Consider the following 25,945-nt stretch of genomic DNA (forward strand, 5'->3'; position numbering starts at 1 on the left):
AATTTTTCATTCTGGCCATTCATTCGGGTAATAACTTTGCCCTGGGTGCATCTGGAAAGGGAAATGAGGAGCGACTGGGGCAGGGCAGAAGGTGGGCAGCAGAGGGTGTGCTGGAGAGACACGCGTGTGCAGAGCACATGTGTGCCAGGCCACTGCACACCTGCGCAGACTCACTTTGGCACAGGCTTTCTGGGGCCCTGGATCCCCAAGGAGGGAACACCGGGTGGTTGCTGGGAGATGGGTGAATAGGCGGGGCTGGAGGGCGGGGTGCCCAGGCAGGGGAAGCATGGGAAGGAAAATGGCTGGAGCGGAGTGGGAAAGGAGGAAGGAGCGAGGCGTTCTCTCTTTTGGGAGTTCAGAGACTCACAGGGAGTCTCTGAGGGCTCTCAGCCAGGAAGCGCCGTGGCGAGGTGTGTGGGTTAGACTGAGCATTCAGGGGGGCTGCGTGGATGGCACTGGGACACCTGTTAGGAGCTGCCACCATGAGCGACTCCCTAGTGGAAAACAATAGGCCCAGACTGTGGCTGTGGCAATAGGTGCACCAAGGAGATGAACCCGGCAGAATCTGTGTGTACTTCCGTGGGCGCAGGCCCCAGAGAAGCCCTTTCAGAGGCCCTTACACCGAGGAGCAGTTTCATGGGGTGGGCCCAGTGGTCACAAAATGAAGCTCCCTCTCTCCTCCCACCGGGGTAATGCCAAGGTGGGGAGGGGCCCAGGATGCCTCGACCAGACTGAAAAAAACAAATGAGGCAGCCTCTATCCCTGAGAGTGTCAAGAGGAGAGAGGCCAAGCCCCCTAGCTGGGACCCAGCCTCTCGCCAGTCACAAGACCAGGGCAGGGAGGCTGCCAGGGTGTAGGATGTCCATCCCCACTCCCATCCCAGGGTGCAGGGCATCTGTCCCAACTCACCTTCCCAGTGAACCCTGGGCTCATCCCTTGCGGGTGAGTGTCACAGTCTGCTTGTCAGGCCTGGAGTTCTTCAGACCTAGACTTGTGGGCCTTGAAGCCTGGTGTCCTGGAAGGGAGGCAGGTGTGAGCCTGCAAGTGTACATGCCCAGCCACGGAATAGACATGTGTCTCTGGGCATGTACTTGTGAACCAGTGTGAGCAGGCTACATCTGTATGCTGAGTGTGCACATGGGAGCCTGTGGCTGTGTCGTGGCAGTGTGCCATTCTCTGAGCCGGCGAATGGCAGTCTGTCGGGAGGTCTGAGAAGGCAGCTGCATCTGTGCCTCTGGGAGGATTCAGTTCTCCCCCAGCTTGCCACGGCCCTGCCTGATGGTCTGACACGATGCACAGCTGCTGCAGCTGCAGTTAGACAAAAGGGCCTCCCAGAGGTGGACCCCAGGCCTCCCCAGTGTCCCTGTGGCTGGCTGCACTGCATGCTGGGAGGTGTAGTTCTTACAGCTTCTAGGCCTAATCTGCTGCCAGAGCATTTCCTACCTGAGGAAGCGCCAGGCATTGGTTTTGGAGGCAAGCCTAAACATTCTCTTTGACCCCAAACCTCCAGATCCTAGATCTAGACTATAGCCCTAACACTTTGCTCCACCTCAGATCTATGCAGAGCCCAAGCACCAGCCCACCCACCTCAGTCAGAGAACCAGAACCCCAAAGGCATGCAGAGCCCCCACTTCCCCACTGTCCTGGCCAGCCTGGGACCCCAGAAGAGAGACGACAACCTCAGGAATGGGGCCAAGCTGCTCCCTTTGCAAGAGGATGTGAGGGAGGGTAGCTGGGCCCCCGCCAGCAAACACAAATGACCCCGCGGCCTGGCTCTTCTCTCTCCTCCCAGCTGCGGCCCTTGCAGCTCTGCTGCTGGCACAGAGACAGGAGCTACTGGCTGAGTGTAACAGCTGGAGGGATGGAGGGTGAGGGGAGGGCGCTCCATTCCACTCCAGACAGCCCCTTCTGCTTGCAAATGAGTTAGGTCCCCACGCTTCTCCTTTCTTCTGTCCCTCACTCAGAAGTCTCTGATGCTGGGAGGTCATCCCAGCCATTCTGCTGCTGCTACACAGACCCAGCCCTAAAGTAGCCAAAATAACCAGGGTTCTATTTGATCCCAAAAGATCCCCAGGAAACAGTAAACCTCCTTAGGACTTAGGGAAAAAAGTTGGCCAGGTGAGGTGGCTCACACCTGTAATCCCAGCACTTTGGGAGGCTGAGGTGGACAGATGACTTGAGACCAGCTTGGACAACATTGTGAAACCCCATCTCTACAAAATATTAGCCAGATGTGGCAGTGTGTGCCTGTAGCCCCAGCTACTCAGGAGGCTGAGGCAGAGGAATTGCTTGAGCCTGGGAGGCAGAGGTTGCAGTGAGCTGATATCACGCCAATGCTCTCTAGCCCAGGTGACGGTACAAGACTGTCTCAAAAGAAAGGATGGCGGTGGGTGGCGGGGGAGGGGGAACTTAGGAAAAAAAATTAAACAGAAGGCCTGGAGGAGAAAGGAATCTAGTATAATCTGGTCCCAAGCCACCACACCACTCCTCCTGTCACCCACTCCAGAGAAACAAGGTCCCAGTGGGCCCCGTGCAGGTTTATTTGAGTCTCTCCTGCATACTTGCTCCACCTAGAGCAAGGCTTATCTCTAAGACATAATCTTGCCATTATAGAATTCATTCTGTCATTCAACAGATATTTCTTGAACACTGTCCACATGACAGGCAATCTAGGTGCTTGGTATAAATCCATGAGCAAAGCAGACAAAGTCCCTATCCTTGTGGACCTTATGTTTTAGCATAGGAGGAAAAACAATAGATAAAATACATTTTTTTTAAATATGCAGGCCGGGTGCAGTGGCTCACACCTGTAATCCCAGCACTTTGGGAGGCCAAGCGGGCAGATCATGAGGTCAGGAGTTCAAGACCAGCCTGGCCAACATGGTGAAATCCCATCTCTACTAAAAATCCAAAAATTAGCTGGGCATGGTGGCACGAGCCTGTAGTCCCAGCTACTCAGGAGGCTGAGGAAGGAGAATCGCTTGAACCCGGGAGGCAGAGGTTGCAGTGAGCCAAGATTGCACCACTGCACTCCAGCCTGGGTAACAGTGAGACTCTGTCTCAAAAAAAAAAAGAAGTGCTAGTAATTTTGAAGGTGAAATTGAGGAGGGAAGAAAAAAGAGCAGGGTAAGGGGATCCCAAGTGCCGGGGACAGCACAGGTGGAGTGGGCTTGTGAGCTGCAGTTTTAAATATGATAATTGGGAAAGGTCTTAATGAGAAGAGAATGTTTGAGCTGGGTCCCAAAGGAGGTGAAGGAATGAACCTGGGGACCCTGGGGAAGCAGCTTCCAGGGGGCAGCGCAGTGCGTGCAGTGTGCCCCAGGAGCGGGGCAAGCCTGCAGGAAAGCTGGAGCAGATGACTTCAGAGGTGGGGCGGGTTGTGGGGCACACAGAGCGTGTTAAGCCTCTAGGGAGAGATATTGGAGGGCTCCGAGCAGATGTGACTTACACTTTAACAGAATTTGTCTGGCTGCTGGGTTGAAAACAGTCCACAGAGGGAAAGGGTAGAATCAGGAAAGCAGTTAGGTAGCTATTGCAATCAATAATCCAGGTGAGAGATGAGGGTATTTTGGATCAGGGGTGTAGTGATGGAGATGGTAAAAAGAGGTCAGGTTCAATGTGCTTTTTTTTTTTTTTTTTTTAAGACAGAGTCTTACTCTGTTGCCCAGGCTGAAGTGCAAAGGCACAAACTTGGCTTACTGCAACCTCTGCCTCCCAAGTTCAAGCAATTCTCCTGCTTCAACCTGCCAAGTAGCTAGGATTACAGGCGCCCACTACCACACCTGGCTAATTTTTGTATTTTCAGTAGAGACAAGGTTTCACCATTTTGGTCAGGCTGGTCTTGAACTCCTGACCTTAGGTGATCTGCCTGCCTCGGCCTCCCAAAGTGCTGGGATTGCAGGCATGAGCCACTGTGCCTGGCCTGCATTTTGAATTATAACTTACAAACTAGTTTGGGACACCAGTCATTCTCATGAAACAGGTAAGACCATACCCTCTACCATATTGCAATGATGTGGCTTGAGAGGTCCAGAAAATTCAACATCGTTGAGGAAAATATGGGAGAACTTTATTTTTTATTGGGTCTCTGCTGTTGAAAAAAGCACAAAGTAACCATAGGGAACCTACAGACTACTGCAACACCCTGAAGCAAGTCAATCCCAAATGATCATGAGGCTGCCACTTCCTCAGCCCCGTCCTCATTCCTGCAGAAGAGAACTTCAGCCGTTTGAAAACTGGCAGAAGGACCACAGCCAGCCATGGGAAATTCTAATTTGCATTTATTTGCAATTTATACAGGCTTTACTATGCTACGTCGGTATGTGATTAATGGAATGACCTTAGCAATTGTCGCAACCAGAATAAGAGGTGCAGACCATTAGTGCATAGAAATTCGAAAGAAAAAAAGACCAGGGTAAACTGGAGAAGAGAAGGCTCCTGAAGAAGGGGCTGGAGAATTGCAACAGGCGGGGAGGGAGGATGAGGACAGGCATTCCTGGTGGGGCAAACTGATGCATGAGTAAAGGCTTGCAGTAAGGACCAACTTGGATGACACGGACGGCAGGGAAGGTGAGTTGACCAAACCCAAGTTAAGGTTACATGATGGAAGCTTTGAAGCCAGACGGCACAGCCCAGCTGGCAGTTGGGGAGCCATTCCTGGTCTTTCAGAAAGGGAGTGGCCATGTCTACACAGTAGATTAACTTGGTAACTGTGGGTGGGGTGACTCAAGGCAGGCAGAGGCCAAATGAAAGTGGGAGATTTAGGAATGGACCACAGCAGTAAAACTTGGCATCAGTTGCATGGTGGTGGCAGTGGAGGCAAGGAGTTTTGTCAAATGAAGAGGGTTTGGAAGGAAGATGGCAAACCAGGTCGGCATAGATGGGTTTTGAAGTGGTGGTGAGAATTCCAGATAAGGATGTGTTACAGGTCAGTTTTTCTACTGTGTCTGCCTAAATATCGGTTATGAGACTGTCTTGGGAGCAGGAGGTTCGGGGTTCATTCTCCAGTATGTTGGGAAACATGGCATTTGGCGTGTCCCTCTAATAGTTCACAGTGTGCATGAGAAGGTGATGGGCTCTGATGCTTGTCTGAGCCAATATTTCCACCCCTGTATTTTTGCTGACCCTCTGAGCCAATGATTTGAGGTTCCATGGGCCACATTTTGGGAGATGCTGTGGAGATACAGTCCCAGAGTTGGGCGAGAGCTATGTACCCTAAATAATTTGGAGAGCCAGCAGAATAAGGGTGACTCCTGAAACTGAGACCAGTCTGTCGCTAGGAAAGAAAGCAGAGGGTCATGGCTGAGGGTCCCAGGACAGAGCACCCAGTGAGACAGCTGGAGCAGAGAGGAGCAGCACAGCCAGAGATAGCACTCAGAGAAGAAAGCCGAGGACCACGGAATCTTGTATTGGAAGGCAAGGGACATGTTTTCAGAAACGGCAGCTCCCTCCATCAGGATGCTTCCTTATCCTCGTGGCCTCTCCAAGTCCTGCCTCCTCCAAGAAGCCTTCTCTAATGCCAAGACACACCACCTCATTCCCCTTCTCCCTGCACTTGCCTGCCAGTTCCCTTGACATCTTCACGTGCTGTCTCTGAGTGTCCTTTGCTTCCCTGGCGAGGCTGTCAGTTTCTCATATCCCATGACTAGCAGGATAGAGGCTCAGTATGTTTGCTGATTGGAGGGATGGATGAAGAGAGAAAGGCAGGTGGAGAAGGAGAAATCATTCAGATCTGGGTGAGAACTGGGTAAGAACCAAGGAGGGGCAGGCAGGCTGAGTACAGAGGAGGTTAGGTTCCTCCCAGCTGCCTCTGGGGTGCCCCTGGTGGAGGCTGCTCCCACCTCTTGGGGAGCAGTTGCGGGGCCCTTTTGAGGGCAGTAATCAGATGAGAACTGGTGAGCCAGGAGACGCTTGAGGTTCCAGGGAGGCTGCCGCGGAGACAGGCAGTCAGGACAAAGATCCCATGAATATGTACTGGCAGCTGCCAGCTGAACTGCACCAAAGACGGTGGTGGCAGGTGGGGAGCAGGGTCCTTCATGGCAGTGCTCCTCCGCCAGCGCCCCCATGTGCAGGAGCCTCTGGGCCGTCCCAGCTCAGCCTCGTGACCTTGGGAGAGTGAGTGGCCTCCCCTTCCTTGGGCCCCGTGTTTTCGTCAGCCCGAACTCCTGGAAGGCCTTTCCTCTTCCTAGAATCTCCACCCTGCTGCAGCCTGCCCCTGCCGATTGAGACAGCACCCCACACATACCCTGGGAGGAGGGAGTGGGCTCAGGGGAGGAGCGTGATTCCCATGGAATGAGAGATACTGAATCAGAGAGTGAACTGGCAGCAGCATATGCGCAAACCGGCCCTTTCCTGGCCTTTTACGTGGGCCTGGAGAGAGGAGGGCCTGAGCGGCTGAGGTCAGCCTTCTGGGCTTGCCCTAGACCCACAGCCCAGGCCTCTGACCGAGGTCAGCTGTGGTCTCCGGTGCCACCCTGTGGTGGTGCCAGGAACCGTCTCCCTTCGCCTCACCTTAGGGCTTCTTTGGCCTGTGGCATGGCCCCTGCTTCAGCCACCTTGCCAGGCCCTGTAAGGAAAGGGAAAGGGCAGCGTTGGCCAGAGAACAGTACTGCCGCCCGGCCCCGCTGACACAGAAAGCCGCCCACCCAGCCTTCTGTCCCATCCCACCTGCCTCCGTTCTCTTCTTTTCACCTTTCCTGCCTCCTTGTTGTGGCTGTGTCCACGGAGCATAGATTTGCAGACACATTCATCACGTTGGCACAGGCCCGTGGGCCCTCCTGGCATGTGCTCCCCGAGTGGCGGGCTCGCTGTGATGACAAGAGTGTGTGCCTGTGCATGTGCTCACTTGTATGTACTCAACATTGCCACACACTCATGCAGGCACACACTTTCACCCCTATTTCTGCTGTCCCTGCCCTGTGCCTGTGCCCCGCCGTGCTGGTGTCTTACGTTTGTAACCCAGGCTGGCAGCACCACCAGGTCCCCACCTTGCCCTGCAGGGCCAGACCATAGCCAAGAACCACAGCCCTGGTTTCTGGCACCTTGGCAGCTGATTGGCACTCGCAGGGCATCTCCGGGCCAGTGCCTAGGAACCTGTCTTCCTTGTGCCCTGCAGGCAGACAAAATCAGGGGCACAATACCTAGGTGGCTCCTGGTTCTGGGTCTTGGAAGCCAAGACGATGGTGTCGGGGCACAGTGACTACCAGGTGTCTGGCAGAGGGGGATCGGTGACATTTGCACACATTCTATGTGCAGGAGAAGCAACGTTGCATCATTGCCGGGTGGCCTCAGGCAAGTTATTTAACTTCTGTAAGCCTCGGCTCCTCGGATATCTGATGAGAATGAATGGCATACCTCCTCAGGGTTCCGGCAGGGAATGGCATCAAGTGGACAATGTGCTGAAGCTGGTGCTGGCACACGCGTCTCACTGCACTGTGAAGGGGGGCTGAGCTGGGTCAGCACCACACCGAGGACAGTGGGGATGGACGGCCCTGGTGCTGTGGGTACTGCCTTCTGCCTCTCCACCTGCCTGTCTGTCACTCCAACTCCCAACGCTGCGGCATGGTTGGGCTCTGGGAGAGGTAGGGTGCCGACGGGCCTCAAACTGGAGCTGCTGAAACCGGGGATGCAGGCATCCTGTCCTTCCTGGCCTCTCCTTTCCCTGTTTCCCTGCCTCCCTCCTGCCCCCTCAGCACCCCAGGAGCACACTCTGACGCTGTCCCTTCCATCTCTTTTCCTCACCCAGAATTCCCCTACACCCCGTCTCCTCCTGAACATGGGCGGCGCGCCGGGCCGGTGCCCACGGCCATCATTGGGGGCGTGGTGGGCAGCGTCCTGCTGGTGCTGATTGTGGTCGGCGGGATCGTGGTCGCCCTGCGTCGGCGCCGGCACACCTTCAAGGGTGACTACAGCACCAAGAAGCACGTGTACGGCAACGGCTACAGCAAGGCGGGCATCCCCCAGCACCACCCGCCGATGGCACAGAACCTGCAGTACCCGGACGACTCAGACGATGAGAAGAAGGCTGGCCCGCTGGGTGGAAGCAGCTATGAGGAGGAGGAGGAGGAGGAGGGCGGTGGAGGGGGCGAGCGTAAGGTGGGCGTCCCCCACCCCAAATATGACGAGGACGCCAAGCGACCCTACTTCACCGTGGATGAGGCCGAGGCCCGTCAGGACGGCTACGGAGACCGGACTCTGGGCTACCAGTATGACCCTGAGCAGCTGGACTTGGCTGAGAACATGGTTTCTCAGAACGACGGGTCTTTCATTTCCAAGAAGGAGTGGTACGTGTAGCCCCTCTTCCAGAGCCTCTGTCTGTGCCCGCTCCTCCCCGGCCCCTCCCGCACGCCCCCTGCCCGCCCCCCACCTCCCACCCCAGGAGCTGAACAGAGACTTGCCCAGCTGCCCACAACCAGCCCCGAACTCCTGGGGGGGCAGGGGAGCCCAGGCAGCCATGACTGGCTTTGTGTTTGATTTCCTCCTCCTCAACCCTTCCCCATGGTGTTGTGTTCCACTGTGGCTTTAGTGTTACCGTATCTTCCCTTTACCGGCCCCACCCGCCTGCCCTCTGTGTAGGGAGCCCTGTTCTTGTCTTGTGTACCTGGGCATCCCTCCAGGGTTTGGGGAGCCAGCCTCCCCGCCCCCCAACACTGGAATTTGTGTTTCTTCACTGGGGGTGGAGGGCTTAAGGGGCTCTGAGAGGAAAAGCCCCCCACACCCCCAGATGCTGCTCCTCCTCCCGGGGAGAGGGAACCCAACACCCGCCAGCAAAAGCTGATGCAGCCAGGAGTTTGGACCTCATCGGTTCTAGACAGCCTGTGCACCCAAGAGGTAGGGGGAGGGGGGTGGATTCTCCCAGTTCCCAGGGAGTCTTGTTTGTTAAGCGGGGCCTTGGGCAGTATTTTCCTGCTAAGGGTGGTTTTACATTTTTTTTCCTCATTGGCCCACAGAGTGGAGTTGGCCTAGCTCTGATTCATCCCCTCTTTACCCAAAATGTTCCCCCTCCATAAGGGGCTCCAGGTGGGCTCCAGCCCACACCTGCTCTCTGCCTCTGCTGACACGTGCACACACTGCTCCTCTCTGCCTGCTCTCCCCGGGGCCCCATGTCCTGCCCCATCCAGACACTGCCCAAGGCCTACCCATCTATTTCCACGTCGTTCCCCCTTTAAGCTGAGAATGTGGGCAGCCTATAGAAGCTTCCAGAGACAGCTGAGACTGGGCCTCGGTTGCCTCCACCCTAGGATCTCAGGCCTGCCCCAAACTGCTTCTGACAGCATGGAGGTTTCTCCGATTTCTCCCTTGTGTAGCAACACTTGGCTGTCTTGGCTAGTCAGAGCTGGGATCCCAGGGGCAACCACCTGCAGGGGTTAGAGGTGAAGAAGCGTCCACACGGAGGGCAGTGGAAAAGGAAGCCCTCATGGCAGAATCTCCGCAAACACAGTCTGAGGGACCAAGGAGTCCAGACAACACCTCACACACAAAGGGCACTGTCAAAGTCTTGGGCCTCGAAGAAAGTGCGGGGGTTGGGGCCACTAGGCCACCCCCTGCTCAGCCACCCTCATCCCAGCCATTCTGGGATGAGGGGAGGGCCTGGGAGAAGCCCTTCCTTTGAGTGCAGATTCCCTCCTTAAATGGGACATTGAGTTCCTATCAGCCACCCCCGACTGGGTCTTCCCATATATGTAATGGAGGAAGACCCTCCCAGCCCTCTCTCAGTCCCCCAGCTCAAAGTGCCTCAGTTCCTCCATCGGCTCCCAGATCCCTCGGCACTCTAGACGGGCGTGTCCATGGGAGAGACCCTGGGATGTCGAGGTGGGCTTCTCGGCCTTTCATGCCTGCCCACTGGGATTCTAGTTGACTCAGCCCAGGGTGTCAGGGGCTCTGCCGGATAGCAAGTGTTGGGGAGGAGGGAGGCAGACCACTCTGTGCCCCACGGGCACTAGCCCACCCTGCCGTAAGCTTCCTAAGGGAGCCCCCCAGCCCCACCCCTCCCCTCCCTGGTGCTGCTATTGAACATCCAGCCAGCTTCATCTCTGCCCCGGCAACCCTGGCCCAGCAGATGGGCCATCGTTGTCTGGCCCTCACTGCCCTGGCCCCAGCCCAGGCCGCCCAGTAGCCACGTAGCAGAAGTCTGAAGCCATGCCAGCCCTGGTGCGGCTCTCCGCTCCACACATTTGGGGTATTGGATCGAGTGGAGTTAGGGGAGGAAATGATGGGGTCTTTCCAGCCACAGGGCAGAGGAAGGTGGAGGAGCTGGGCTGCTTCTCCCAGCAGTATTAGTGTCCCCTGGGGCAGGGGACCTTTTCCACATTACATCACTGCCCCATCCCACCTTACACCACTCTGGCCCCCCTGCTTGGTCCCCTTTTCCCCGGGCAGGAGGCAATCCCAGGGCCCTGCCTGATAGAGGCATTCCCTGTCCCCGTCTCCTCCTGCATCTCCTTTATCCTGCACTGCCACCCGCTAGTCCCCATTCTGTGATGGACTTTGAAGGCCCCAAGCCCAGCCAAAGCACTGAGTTCCCCCTTAAGATGCCGCCACACCCTCCCCACAAGCAAAGCACAAATTTTGGGGTCCATGTAGCATGGGCCATGTAGAGGTTCCTGCCTTGCCAGGGGCCCAACCTCAGCATACCCACCGAGCAGCTGCCAGCCTGGGCTGAGTGTGGGCATGAGGCAGGGGTCAGCACTTGGGCCTAGGGATGTGAGGTTTTCTGTGCCCCAGTTTTGTGGGAATGTGGGCACTGCTGCTGGGCGCACAAACACACAGCCAGCTGGCAAAAGGGAGATCTGGCCCAGCAGAGAGATGAGGACATTTTGCTTCTCCTTTGTGCCCCCAGCATGAGCTGAGCTTCTGCTTTGCTGGAAATGAAATCAACTTGGTATTAATTGTGCCAAGGCCTCCCCAGTGGTCATCCTGCCTCTTGTTGCCCTCCCTGTCCTTGCCCCCCACCTATATACCCGTTTCCTTACAGATTTTGATATTGTTCTAATGCGTAACAGAACCATCCGAGTCCCCTTTTATCAGAAGGGTCTGAAAAGCAGCAGCATGGAGTAGGTGAACACAGGCCTGCAAGTGCAGCCACCTCAGGCCCAGCACGTGTGCCCACAGTGGGTACACCATACCTCCGACACACCCACGAGCAGGCATGTGTACACACACACACACGTGTGTGTGCACAGCCAGAGGGCCACTCAGCACAGATGTTGCAGAGGGAATGCTCTGATCCTGCTGAAAGCCCTTAAGGAAAAATGATTGCCCAGTGCTCAGGCCGTAAGAGAGCCTCATAGAGGCCCTGTTTCCTGGGCATGTGCCCCCTCTGCCAACCAACCCCCATGTGCCCAAGTCACTGGTGCAATAACTTTTCTGCCATCCTCAGAGCAGAGAAATTGGGAATTGTGTTAGGTGGATGTGGGCAGCTATGCTGAGCCAAGCAGACACAGGTGTCCCCTCTCCTGGAAGGAGGGGAGTGCTCCCAGGCCTCGGGGGTCCAGACAGAGACCACCAAAGCCTGACTGCCAATAGAAACCCTCTCCTGGGGAGGGGCAGGTAGGTGCCCCCAGGTCCCCACACCCACAGGGAAGCTTCACACACTGCCCAGTGCTGGGGATGCCAGGAGGCAGGCCTCTCTGCTGCGGCCCAGGTGGTGAGGGTGCCCAGGCCTCTGCTGCCACCGCCGCTGCCAACACTGCCCAGCTCACGCGTGAGGCCAGGAGGAGCCCCGTCCTACTTGGTGCTGCTGCTCTTCTGACCCCTGCTGTGAGGATTGGGATTCTTGATCGAAAAAATTGGTTTTCCTTTTTTGTATAAATGAAAAGAATCCAGGAGAAGCTGCCACCCTCCCCTCCAAGCGTGATGCGCCACCTTGCTTCGGCGTCTTGTCGCCCTTTCCGCCTTTGGTCTGGGGACTGCCCAGCAGATCCTCCTGGTTCTGACCCGGGGGTGTTTGCATCACCCCCTTTTACTTGTATTAAAAAAAAAATGATGGGTTGAAAATGTACTGAGGAAAAAAAATGTACTTTTTTATAAATAAAGTGTTTAAAACAAACTGGTTTGTGTCTCATCACTGCCCTGCTCCACGCAGTGGGGGCAGGGAAGGGGTGGAGCTGGAGTGGATGGTGCAGAGGGATGGTGAGGGGAAGGGACCCCCACCCCATGCCCAGGCCCCAGGGTTCGGGAGGAGCAGGGGCCCTGAGGGAGAATGCTCACAGGCTGCCCCGGAAACGTCTTCCAGGCAAGTGAGAAGACCGTGGACTTTGGCGGCAGCATCACAGAGGGAGGGGTGGGTGTCCACAGACACAGGAGAGAGGCCTTTAAGAAAGTAAGGCCTGACCCAGTGTGGTGGCTCACGCCTGTAACCCCAGCACTTTGGGAGGCCAAGGCTGGCGAATCACGAGGTCAGGAGTTCAACATCAGCCTGGCCAACATGATGAAACCCTGTCTCTACTAAAAATACAAAAATTAGCTGGGCATGGTGGCATGTGCCTGTAATCCCAGCTACTCAGGAGGCTGAGGCAGGAGAATTGTTTGAACTAGAACCTGGGAGGCAGAGGTTGCAGTGAGCCGAGATTGTGCCACTGCACTCTAGCCTGGGCTACAGAACGAGACTTGGTCTCAAAAAAGAAAAAGAATAGAGAGGGCTGGGGGTGCACACAGCAGAGAAGGCAAGCCCTGCACCAGCTGGAGCCCTCCTGGGGGTACGGGCACCTCCTGCCCCAGACTCTAGTTCCCCTGTCGCCCACTCCTGCTGTCCTGTTCCTTCCTCCCAAGTCCCCTCCTGTGGCTGTTTGGAGAAGAAACCCAGCAGTATCACACCTGCTGTGTCAGGTCCCTGGGGATGGAGAAGAACTGAGAGCTTTATCCTTTCATCTATTTCGAAGATACTGCCCATCCCCATCCCCTGCAAGCTCTCCCTGAGACCCACCCCTCCCGCATCCCCATTCTCTCCAGGGGGCTGGTTGTTTGGAGAGAAGGTCTTCTTGTTCCTTGGTTACCTCCCCACTCTCCCACCAGCACCATCTGCTTCCCATCTCCTGGGCTGGAATGCAGGACAAATCGATCCTGGGGTGGGAGTGGCAGGGGCTTCAGGGACTGCCCCATCCCAGCCATCCCTCCCTCTACCTCCCACTCTCAATGGCATCTCCTTTCACTGAAATCCACACCAAATGACCCCTGGGAAAGGGAGGGGGTAGGAAGGATAGAGACAAGATGGGTGCTTCGCAGAAAGCCCTCTTTCCCGTTGGGGGCAAGGCCACATCCCCCACACCCAGGATTGGGGCTGGATGGGCAGACGTTGGCATGCAGAAGGAGAAGCCAGCAGCTGTTGGCAGCTGGCTGAGCCCCCTCTGGAAGACCAAACCCAGCATCCTGGAAGGGGCTGTGTTTAGATGTTGGTATTTGAATGAGATGCAAATTGGTTGTTTAAGCAGTCACTTCCTCAGTTTTCCAGGCTGTCCGTTTAAGTTTTAATTTGTGCAGGCAATAAATGCTTAATTACATTATTAATATATTGGAAGAGAGCAGTGGACAGAACGTCCTAATTGGCATTTAACTAGAGCGTTCTGGCAAATTAGCCAAGACTTTCTCCAGCAGCGGAAGGAGGGCAAGCCAATTAGTCTCAGGCACAACCCCTCTGGACGGAGCTTCGGGCTGGAGAAGCCAGACCCAGTCGCTTCCCCAGGGTCAGTGCCAGGCTGTCCCGTAACAGACATCCCGGCCCAAAGGATGCTGGGAATCCGGGGGCACACTCTTAGTCTTCTAGTCCAGTTGGGCCTTGGAAAAACTTTCTGCTAGGCTGTGTGGCTCCTTTTGCCCAAACCTCAACCCTTGCCTCCATCCGTCAAGCGCCACCCTCAGCAGAGCAGAGGACCAAAGGCCTGGAAGCAGCAGCTGTCTGAGTGTCTAAGGTCCCCCCAGATGTGCCCACCATATCCCTATCTTGGCTGGTGGGCCCAGAACGAAGCTCCTCTCTGGAGACCATGGAGGCCTTTCTCTGTTCCCCTCTTCTACCCACTCGTGGTTGCAGATGGTTAAGGAGACAAACTTGATGAATTGAGGCATTCATGTATTCATTTACAACACATTTTTGGCTGCTCTGGGACTGCAATGCAGTGACAGCCATACCCAGAATCCCGGCGAAAGAATTCAGAACCCTGGGTGTGCCTGATTCCAAAATGGCCAGTGCTGTACTGGCCACAGGCTGTTACAGAGCTTTGTATAAAGTGCTGGGGTGGGAGTGGGTTATTTTGTTTGGGAGGGTCTGAAGTGACATTTTACCTGAGCCTTGAAGGATGTGTAGGAGTTCTCCAGACAGAGATGTGTTAAGAGTATTTCAGGTAGCCTTGAGAATTTGCCATCTTACGTTAGTTGTTGTAAAAGAGATCATCCTACTCCAACACACTCATTCTGCACATGGAGAGCTAAAATCTAGGGAGGAAACTAAGATTTGGCCCAACCAGACCATCAGAAAGCATGTGCCAACATGCTCAAGGGCATGGCCACATCCTGAGAGCAGCAGGAGGGGAGGAACCCAGGGGAAGGGTGGCACCAGCCTGACTCCTGGGAGAATGCTCGATCTGGTACAAGCTTCTGTTCCCTCACAAAGCAACAAGAACCCCAGGGGGATACAAACAGTTTGCAGGACCCACATTTGGTGTTAAGTGGAGTTGTCAGAGTCAGATGGGGCGCATCAGGAAAGACTTCTGGAAAAGGTGGTATCTGACATGGTTTGAAGAATGGGAAGGACATTGAAGAATGTCCTTCCATGTCCAGTGTTCTTCAATGTCCAATGGGAAGGACACTTTTCAAGGGTAGGAAAGTTGGAGGAGGAAAGCCCTCTGAATGCTTGAGGGGAACGCCAGCTAGGCCTGCTTCTGGAGCCACCTCTGCACCAGCGCCCACAGCTGGAGGCTCTACCAGCACATCCTTGAGACACTCTGGAGAGCAGCCCTTAGGCTCTACCTAGGTGCTGCCTTCTTGGACCCCAGACCCTATTTTCTCTTCTGGTTTACAGGCTTGATGGCAGAGCCAGGCCAAAGTCCTTCTCTATGGAGGACTGTGGTTCCACTCCTCATCCCCAGAACAACTCCCAGATGAGACACTACAGGCAATGTCTTCATCCCAGCCTCCCCTCTACTAACCATGCTTCCCAGAGCACATACAGACTCCAGGAGCTGGGGCCTCATCTAAGCTGGCAATTTTGCATCCAAGCTCGTCCTGAGCTCCACGGAGAAAGGCACAAGCCTGGCTGCTTGGCTTGAGAACCATCCACAGGGTTGGATATCATCAACATATATCACAGGCCCCATTGAGCATGGAGAACTTAACCCAGGCTACACCCCAGAATCATCTGGGGGTTTTTAAAAATCAGGTCACATCTCATATCAATAGGGTCAGAGCCTCTGGGGATTGGGGATTGGGGCCTGGACAGGCTTTTTTTGGGGGGGGACGAGGTCTTGCTTTGTCACCCAGGCTGGAGTGCAGTGGCACAATCATTACTGCAGCCTCGACCTCCTGGGTTCAAGCATTCCTCTTGCCTCAGCCTCCCAAGTAGGCTACAGACACCTGCCACCACTCCCGACTAGTTTTATTATTTATTATCATGATTTTGTAGAGACAGGGTTCTCCCTGTGTTACTCAGGCTGGCCTTGAACTCCTGTCCTCAAGCAATTCTCCCACAGTGCTGGGATTATAGGCGTGAGCCACTGTGCCTGGTAACAGACATATTTTTAATATGCTACCCAGGAGATTCAAATGGACAGCCAGCATGGAGGCAGAGGCCACCTCAGGTGTCAGTCATGAGGAAGAGGTGGGTCTTGAGATAGGAAAATGAAACTGAAGGGGTGGGAAGTTGGGTGACTCCATGAGTTAACACACATAGGGTTTGAGTGCCAGTTAATGCTATTTATTGTTGTCATCCATCATCTTCATGTTCATCACCATCATCACCTGTGAGACTTGGGATCCCAGATGACAGTGACTGCAATGGAGGTCACCACCTGAGGCAAGTAGGGGGCAGGATGGAGCCACACCCATAATCCTCATGAAGCAGGTTTTTGGGGTTTAGACCACCCATGGACCCTTGGACCCTGGGCACCTGCCAAAAGGGGAAGAGGGATTATGAAAGAGCCCAGGCAGGAAGTCCCATAGGCCCTGGGCACCTGCCAGAAAGGGGAAGCAGGATGATGAAAGAGCCCAGTCGGGAGGTCCCATAGACCCTGGGCACCTGCCAGAAAGGGGAAGAGGGATTATGAAAGAGCCCAGGCAGGAGGTCCCATAGGCCCTCTCTGAATGGAGCTTCTTGCTCCATGATGCTGTCAACCTAGGAGAAGTGAATGTGCTTCATGAAGGAAGGTGACAGTTCCCCTGTATCCCTGTTAGGCAGATGAGGGAGGACTCTCTGAGAGAGGTGGAAGGGGAGGGTGGCAGGGCCTGTGCTCTTTGAGACCTCCACTCTCTGCCTGAGGATGGGCCCTAAGGTCCCTAACAAAGGCCTCTTCCATTCCAGTGAGTAAAGACCTCCTTGGGGATGACTGACCCAGAGACCAGCTGGCCAGGGTCCCCCAACCTGACCTCCTGCTTATGCCCACCCTCCCCTCAGTAGCCAGCTCCTTTTCATTTTGCAACACTCCTGGAACCCTCATCCCTGAGAGCCCCCATGGCATCCAAGGCAAAAAGGGACAGCAAGTAACACAACTGCGCAAGCTGCCTTCCAACCCAGGCTGGCAGCCCCTTGAGGGCTGGGATCTTGTCTTTTTCTTTTTTAATGTGATGCCTCACAAATTTGCATGTCATCTTTGCACAGGACCATGCTATTCGTCTCTGTATCTTTCCAATTTTAGTACATGTGCTGCCGAAGCAAGCACCAGGATCATGTCTTACTCATCCCCGGCACCCAGCCCAGAGCTAGCTCAGAGTGGGTGCTCAATAGAGGCTGAACCAAATTGAACTGATCAAAGTGAGAGTCAAAGGGACCTTTCAGCTGGGTGTGTTGGCTCCTGCCTGTAATCCCAACACTTTGGGAACCTGAGGTGGGAGGATTACTTCAGGCTGGGAGTTTGAAACTAGTCTGAGTGGCATATCAAGACTTCCACTACAAAAAATTAAAAAATTAGCCAGGTGTGGGACACACCTGTAGTCTGAACTACTTGGAAGGCTTAGGTGGGAGGATCGTTTGAACCCAGGAGTTGGAGGCTGCATTGAGTTCTAATTGTACCACTGCACCCCAAGATGGGTGACAGAGTGAGATCTTATGTCTTAAAATAAATAAATAAAATTAAGAGACTTTCAGGTGGTGCAGCCCAACCTTCCCCAGGGTAGGGGGTTTTCCTCCAAATGTGCCCAGCCTCTGGTGCTGGGCAGTTTGTTACTTCTCAAGGTAAGTCCTGATGTCACAGGGCTACCCTTCTATGTGGACAAAAATTCCCTCCCCTACGCTTCCCCCACTGGTCTAGGCATTTCCCTGGGAAGCTACACAGAATAACTCCATGTGGCATTCCTGGGAGAGTCCTTCAAATATTGGAAGATGGCTACTCCTCACCAGACCCCTTTTTGAGATATTTAACCCTATGCTATCGTCATCAGGCCACTTGGCAACACAGCGGTTAGGAGCCTGTGCTTCATAGTCAGGCAAACCTGGGTTCAAGTCTTGACTCCATTGATCAGTAGCTGTGGGAAAGCATGATCACAATGGCCAGCTCGGAGCAAGCCCTCGCACCAACATCAAACAACCCCAGTTACCTGTGGACCGGTCGCAGTGTGTCAGTGTGGGTTCACCAACTACCACAAATGGACCCCTGTGGCGTAGGATGTTTTTTCCTTTATTTTTGGTATGGGATTTTTTATAGTGGGAGAGGTCATACCTATGTAGAGGTAGGGAGTCAATTTCCCATAGACTGTCTGTACCTTCCACTCAATCTTGTTGTGAGCCTAAAATTGCTCTTTAAACAAAGTCTGTTAGCCAGGCGTGGTGGCTCACAGCCGTAATACCAGCACTTTGGGAGGCCGAGGCTGGTAAATCACCTGAGATCAGGAGTGCAACACCAGCCTGGCCAACATAGCGAAGCCCCATCTCTGCTAAAAATATAAAAAATTAGCCAGGCACGGTGGTGGCTGCCTGTAGTCCCAGCTACTCAAGAGGCTGAGGCAGGAGAATCACTTGAACCTGGAAGGCGGAGGTTGCAGTGAGCTGAGGTCGTGTCATTGCACTCCAGCCTGGGTGACAGAGTGAGACTCCATCTCAAAAAAATAAATAAATATTTTAAAAATAAACAAATTTAAGTCTATTTTTTAAAAAGTCCCTGCTATTCCAGGTGTTCCTGAGGGAACACACACACACACACACACACACACACTGCCATCTTCCTCTCATTCTGAGGGCCAGGGATTAAATACTGCTGGCCCTCCCTGAACCTGGCTGACCTGCTGTGGCACAGTGGGCACAGCCAACCCATCTGACCTGAGAAGGTTGGCATGGGACACACAGGGGCTCAATCCTGGTGGTTAAACTTCTTGGGGGTAGGAAGGGGGATGGATGGATGATTTGGATGGGCAAGTAAACCTTTGAGTTGTTTTCACTTGTGCTACCTCTAAGTGGTCTTCTTCACCCTGCACTTGTGCTCCCTATTTACCCCCAAATGTAATTTTCATGCACCTCTGCAATGTTTTATCTTGGTGATGAAGGTCAGCATTTCAGCCTCTGCCATTCCTTTTGGAGACTGATTCCATCAGCTTAGTCCACAGCAGACATTTATGGAAAACGTGGTGAAAGGAAAGAGGTCTTCAGGGTCAAACTGACCTTGATTAATCCCTGGTTCCACCACCTATCAGCTCTGCAGACCTTCGGCAAGGTACCTGCCTTCCCTGAACTTTATTTCTCCACCTATGTGAGTAGACTGCTGAGATGAATAAAGACAGTTCCTATATAGAGTAAGGTATTTGTAAAGCAGGTAATAGGGATACCTGCCACAGATGGCTGTAAGGATTGAAGGAGAATTGACTCCTTGTAAAGCACTCAACAGAACACCTCAAACAGACCCAGTGCCCAGCTGTGTTGAACTAGGATAGTATTCTTGCTTACTGTTATTTTCACCACTGTATATCTGCCCTCAGCAGGGAAACAGAACTCATTGTGGAAATAACATCAAGTAGTAAGACACTTGCCAAGTTCCAGGTAGGACCCCAGCCCTGTCCCTTCCTGGCTACGTGGTGAGCACCGCCCCTTAGTCTCTTTCTCTCTGATTGGCATCATTTCGCACCAGCCTGTTGACCCACCAGCCTGTTGGAGGGGCCCGGGCCTGGAGGAGCTGGGCTGTGTCCCTCAGGGCAGGGCTGGGTTGAGATCCCCACACTGGGCCACTCTCATGCAGGGGACACTGAGGCCAGCTGCAGGAATGCAAGGCCACATTCACCCCAGAGCAAAGGCTTCCAGCACCTTCTACAGTGTCATCCACAGAAATGCCCCAGGAGCCGCCTGACATGGGAAGCGAGAGGACAGGTCTCAACTGTGATCATTTTTACTTACCAGGATCCTGTGTGAGGTTTGGTACTTTGTTATTTTTAGTTTTCAAGCTTTTTTTATTGAGGAATACCGTATCAACAGTAAAGCTCACAGATCTTAGGGGTTCAGCTCCATTTGTACACACCCATGTCACCACCCCCGGATCAAGGCAGAGGCTCATTCATGCTCCCTCCCAGGCATGACCCCCATTCTGGAATTTCACAGAAATGAAGTCATACCTAGTCTATTCTATTCATAGAATAGAATTGAGGGTACTATTTTTGCAGCTCTTTCACAGCAATGGTCCATTGCTGTGTATTATTATCCCAAAGTGAGAACAGGCCACAATGTGCCTCTCTCTTCTACCATCAGCGGGGATGTGAGCGGTCTCCAGTTTGGGACAATTATGAGTAAAGTTGCTACAAACATTCTTGCATGTAACTTTGGGGCCCATCGGCTTCATTTCTGCTGGGAGTGGAAGTAGGGTCAGTAGATACAATCAGTGTTCCAGGGTGGTTGTGCCGGGCATGGTGGCAGGTGCTTGTGGTCCTAGCTACTCATGAGGCTGAGGCAGGAGAATCACTTGAACCTGGGAGGCAGAGGTTGCAGTGAGCCAAGATTGTGCCATTGCACTCCGGCCTGGAGAGAGACTGAGACCCCGTCTCAAAAAAAAAAAAAGAATGTTTGAAGGCCCAGTGTTATATATTTCCTGGAGCCCAAGAGGAAGCGTTGGTGTGTATCCAGTGAGCCAGGCTGGGGAACTGCTAGGAGAGACCCCTGTTCCGGAACAGGAAGGACAAGCCAGCCATCAGGAAACAGGAGCCCTGAGGCACAACAGAGCGGCTGGCATGAGGCCTCCAGGTGCCATGGTGACCACACCGGGTAGGGTTCACTGGGAAACCTTCCTCTGGTCCCCACAATGGACCCTAACCAATGGAAATTTCCTGGGGGATTTATGACAAGAAGGGCAGGAGACAGTAAGCCACACCAAGTGGGATTTTCCTTGTTGACTATAACTGTTGGGAGGGAAGGGCAGGCGGTGAGCGCTGGACGGCAGCGGACAGGAGGGAGGCAACATGCCGGCGAGAGGCCTGGACTAGGAGGCAGGGGGCTGGGCTCTGGAACCAGCCCTGCCACTTCTCACCAGGTGACCTTGAGCAAGGCCCTTTGCCTCTCGGATTCCATGACTCCTCTCTGCATGTGGAACAAAGATCCTGGGTGATGGAAGATGGGAGCCTGGTGGCCTCTTCTGAGTTGCTCCTGAAGACAAAACAGCAGGGCTGGGTAGCAGGTCCACCCGGAGCTCCTAGACAGTCCTGACAGTGATGAATCACCACGCCCCACTCCATCTCCACTATCTACTGCAATTGATCCTGAGCCCAGGTGCCTGGGGTGATAGTGGCCAAGGGCAGCTTCCAGAGAAGTCTGGTGTGCGGCAGCTGCAGTGTGAGTGGGGGATTTGGGGTGGCCATAGTCTCATCCCCTCACTGTGAGAGTGACCCACTCTGCCCTCCCCTGCAGAGAACTGAAGGAGCTGCCCTGCTAATAAAACAAACACTCCAAGCCCCTACAAGAGGGGAGCAGAGAAGGGACTCCAGGGAAAACCATGGTGGGGGCAGGCTCCCCATGTCTCCTCTCACAGCCCACGTAAGGAGTGTCAGGCGGTAAGGACAGACCCCCCCCAGGAAAGATTGGGGCTGTCTGTCTCTAAGGTTTCCTCACGGAAGTATCTGTTCACCCCAGGAAGATTTGGGGGCTTGATCAATGAAAACTGTAGGTCTCTCGCGTGATACTCTTTCTGAAGACACACCCAAGCCCCAGTGGGAATTGGAGCCGCCAGCTGGCTGGTGCCGGTTCTGGGGTAAGGACGGTACCCAAGGCCCCTGACTGGGAAGCTCTGGCTCTGAAACACGCTGCCTCCTCTTATTTTCTGCTGTCACCTCCCTGGGGTCAAGTTCTCCTTCCAAAGCCTGGGCTCACGGGTGTCCTATTCCATGCCCTATTCTTTCGTCCCTGTAGTTCAACTCATGCAAACCCCAAGCAAGAGGTCTAACTTCCTATCCAAGAATTACAGACTATTAGAACCAGATGGAACCTCAAAGATCATTCTCCCCAACTCTCAAATGGGGAAATTGAGGCCCAGGAGCCTAACAACAGTAAGAATTCTTTACATTAATATGATGTTTGGAAATTACAAAGTGACTCAATATACTTTAATAAGAGTTAAGACTTACAATATCACTTCCTAAGTACCACACACTGTTCAACATACTTTATAACACTGAGTCCTCGCCTCCATCCTCGGAGGTAGGTATTAGTACTATTACTATGAACCCCTACACAAGGACATGAAGACGTGAACTCCCACGGTCACGTTAGCCATTGAGGAGCTGGGCTTTAAACCTAGGCAGTCTGGCCGCAGAAGCCATGTCTCTAACCACTCTGCAATCCTACCCTCTGTCTGCTGACATAGAAACTGTGAAGGGCAGAGCCATATGTGCCCTGGCATCAGGGCAGAAGGATGCCCAGAAGAGGGAAACTGCACCAGCCTAACTCCACAGGGGATCCCAGGCCCCATACAGGTTTTTGTGCACCCAGGAATCAGGAAGTGCCCCAGGTTAGGTGAAACCTGAGCTCGTGGGAACCTTGTTTGGCATGAAATGGCATCATCAGAGGCAGGTCGGACTCATGAGGAAAGACTTCCTGGAAAAGATGCTATGGAAAATGATTTTGTAAAACGGTAGTGATCTGGACAGGTTGTAGAATACACAGCCCTGGGAAGGAGCACAGACTTCCATGTAAATGTTGCCAGCAATAACTAGAATAGACCAGGCCCCTCAGCCTGCAGGAAGGGGACCTCAGTGCCACGATCCTCGTCACCCGGGGGAGGTGAGCAAGGGGCACGTCTGCCCAAGCCTAGTTAGCTGACGCTTCACCGAGACCCAGGGAGGTTCAGTGCCTTGCCCAGGGGGACACAGGCCGGTGAGCAGAGGACTCAGAACTTGGACCCAGGTCTTCTGACTCCAAGCCAAGTGCTCTTTACACTGTTCCGAACCGCCCCTTAGAAAGAAACAAAGTGCCATTGTGGTTGTTTTCCATTGGCTTATATCTTACTCAATGTGTTAAGTGTGGCGGGTGGATCACGAGATCAGGAGTTCAAGACCAGCCTGACCAACATGGTGAAACCCCATCCCTACTAAAAATACAAAAATTAGATGGGCGTGGTGGTATGCACCTATAATCCCAACTACTCAGGAGGCTGAGGCAGCAGAATCGCTTGAACCCAGGAGGTAGAAGTTGCAGTGAACTGAGATTGTGCCACTGCACTCCAGCCTGGGCAACAGACCCAGACTCCATCTCAAATAATATTATATTATATTATATTATATTATAATAAATGTGTTGAGCATCCACAGTCTGGCTTGAGGTAGTGCTCTGGGATCTCAAAGCACAGCCTAGACACACACAAATGCGGGGCGGTGGGCCCAGTCTTGGAGTCATGCAGGCCTGTGTTCAATCATCAAGTCTCTCTCTTAGAGATTTGGGGCAAGGAGTGTAAGATGGAGATGGTAACGCCTGAGACCCCCAGGGCTGCAGTGAGGGGCAAGCGAGATGCGATGCCCACCACCTGTGCTCAGGAATCCCCGTGTCCACTCCGCCCCGCCCAGCCCACAGCCACCCCCTATCCCAGTCAGATCCAGCTTTTCCTCAACAAGGACCTGGAGGCCAGCTGTCCTCATTTCTCTTCTTGAGGTTGTTGTGCCCTGATTTGAAGCTTCCCGTGGTGCTGCTCGTGGAACTTGCCAGAACTAAACTGTCCCAGTCCCCGCCACATCCATAAATATGTTCCAGTCTTAAAGGTCCCCAGATTCCCTGAGTCTTCAGTCACCCCAGCGTATGAAAGCTCATCCTGTCCCCAACCCCCTCAAAAAACAAACGCACACTTCGAGCCAGAACTCCGCCTGAGGAGGGTGGATCTGTGCCTTCCACCTTGCCAAGGCTAGGAGAAACTCCACAGGGTTTAACTTTGTTTTAACAGAAGCATTTGCATGTCTAAATCCCCTCTTGTTTTAATTACTTCAGACCATGCTGAGGTTATCTCAATATATACTCAATTTGGGGGATTTTCCACAAGGACCTGAGGCCATAGCGTGGGGTCCTGGGAGGACAGAGGGCCCGTGCTCAGATGGACAGACAGCTCAACTGTCAACGTCCATCACTCCAAGGAGACAGGCGGCCCCTCAGCTTCTGGCTTTTTGCTTTGGGAATTCTAAGCTTTGCAGGTCCCCTCCTCCACCCATTCCCTTCTGGGTGGTGGTGGGTCTGTTTTGCTGATGTGATCCTGAGAGAGTAATGCTTCCACTCCCCTTGCTGATGGCTCATTAACTCCAGAATCACCTCTGCTTACCTTCTAAGTGCCCTGCAAAAGTGAATCTACCTGGAAGAAGAAGGTAAACAGACAAGCAAGAGGCAAGTGGGTGGGGTGGGCTCTCCATGCCAAACTAAGAAACGTGGGTGCCTTGAAGTTGGAGCAGCTGTGCCCCAGCAAGGCTCAGAATCTAAGTGAAAAGCACAGCAACCTCACACTCCACTTATGTGACTTTGGAAAAGCCACTTTGCTCCTGTGCCTCAGTTTTCTCTTCTGTAAAATGGTACTATCAACCCATATTCAGCCTGTTTTCTAGGATTTAGCAAATACATGAGAATGCAGGTGAAACCCCTTTATAAACCATGAACTTCTGTGCCAGTGTAAAGGATTATCATGATGCAATGATCTTTCGAGGTCATTTCCCACCAAAGAAACCCCAAAGCCCACCTAGAATATCCTCAGTGGCCAGAACTTCACTTCCTCCTGAGTCGCCCAAATCCTGCAGGCAGTGCTGACCTTCAGAGATTTCTAGCGAGTCTGTGGCTGGATGATCAATTATATCAGGAGAAGAAATAGGTGCTCCACAAACTGCCATTCCTGCGTTTTCATATTTTCTGTTTTTCTTATTTTCCTGGTAACATTCCTCTTAAAAAATGCTCATCTTGTCCCAGGTGAAATAAAGTGGAAGAACAACTTGTCCTCGTTGGCAGTGACTGTCGTAGCAAGAAGCTGAAGCTGGCAGGATCAGGGTGGCCAGTGCAGGGGATGGGGGTTGTTGAGGACCCCCAAGAGCCAAATCTTATTGAGATGGGGAGCAAGGGAAGAGCTGAAAGAGCTGGAAGTGTGGCCTCTCCCCAGGCCACCCCTCAAACCATCCAGGGAGATCCTGTCTCCCTGGGGCAAGTGGGGCACGGGGCTTGGGGGACAGGCTGTTTCCGAGACCCGGGGCAGTATGGATGTTGGGTGGGGAGAGGGGTAGTTAGGCTATTTCCTCCTCTCACTAGCCCAAATACAGGTTCCCTCTTCCTCTCCACCCAGCTGCAGACTATGCCTTGTAAGTGGAGCCTGCTTTTGTTTTTGCTTTTTTGAGGCAGTTTCCCTCTTGTCACCCAGGCTGGAGTGCAGTGGCATGATCTCAGCTCACTGCAACTTCTGCCTCCTGGGTTCAAGGATTCTCCTGTCTCAGCCCCCAAGTAGCTGGAATTATAGGCACCTGCCACCATGCCAGGCTAATTTTTGTGTTTTTAGTAGAGATGGGATTTCACCATGTTGGCCAGGCTGGTCTCAAACTCCTGACCTCAAGTGATCCACCTACCTCAGTCTCCCAAAGTGCTAGGATTACAGGCGTGAGCCACTGCACCCGGCCTGGAGCCTGCTTTTGAATCCAATGCTGTGGCTCAACTCCCAAATGCTCAGGGGTTGTCTCAGCAGGCCTTGAACTCATATTTCTGGCTCTGTAAGCAGTGTCAATGAGGCAGGAGTCCAAATTGGCTACTCTAATGCTGTTGCCACCCATGCCCTCCTGCCCCAGCCTCAGACCCGAGCCCCAGGAAGGGAGGCCAGGAGCGTTGGAGCCCTGCCAGCCTAAATGAGAGGAGGCTCCCCCACCCTCAGGGAAAATGGAAGCCTCATGGGTGTGGGGAGTCCCTGTGCAGTGGCCCGCAGCTGAGGGAGGGAAAGTGACTGGAGAGACCTGACAAAGACCCGAGACATTCCAATGGCCCTCCCTACACAGGCAGCTTCCTGAGCTCCACCCCAGGGGTTTCATCATCTGGGGCCGTGGAATGATCTGGAATGACTGTTTATAGAGCTCTTCGGTGGACAGTGACCCTAAACCAGTGATGTTTGGTTTCACAGGGACAGTCTCAGGCCCTTTGCTCTGCCCAGCCCTCCTGCTGGGTGCTGGACAGTGGCTCCAAGATGAAGGAGAATCCTGCTGGTGCTGGAAGAGTCTGGTGCTCATCTTCATGCAGCTGGCCCGGCACCACCACCACCACTGCCACCTCCATCTGGGAAATGGGAAGCCATCATAATCATAGCACCAGCATCACCAGCACTACCAACATCATCATCACCACCAC

The 25,945-nt window shown here is 53.7% G+C and overlaps 1 protein-coding gene and 1 non-coding gene across 4 annotated transcripts in view; one reads left to right on the forward strand and one right to left on the reverse strand.

Moving 5' to 3' along the window:
• NECTIN1 (nectin cell adhesion molecule 1) overlaps window positions 1–25,945 on the forward strand; it is a 102,238-nt gene that overhangs the window by 54,497 nt on the left and 21,796 nt on the right. The window contains exon 6 of one of the 3 annotated variants that reach the window (XM_032285193.1): window positions 7,745–12,046. The exons of the other annotated variants lie outside the window; for them this stretch is intronic. Coding sequence (XP_032141084.1) covers window positions 7,745–8,292 — 548 coding nt within the window. The 3' untranslated portion in view covers window positions 8,293–12,046. Of the gene's footprint in view, window positions 1–7,744; window positions 12,047–25,945 lie in introns of those variants that run through there. 3 annotated transcript variants of the gene reach the window in all.
• Window positions 16,757–16,862, reverse strand: LOC116556504. Its single transcript, XR_004271046.1, has one exon. It is a non-coding gene; the product is annotated as a U6 spliceosomal RNA (small nuclear RNA).

Source organism: Sapajus apella, unplaced genomic scaffold (assembly GCF_009761245.1).
Source record: "Sapajus apella isolate SASKATOON/1434 unplaced genomic scaffold, GSC_monkey_1.0 scaffold16, whole genome shotgun sequence".
In the NCBI taxonomy this organism is placed as follows: domain Eukaryota; kingdom Metazoa; phylum Chordata; class Mammalia; order Primates; family Cebidae; genus Sapajus; species Sapajus apella.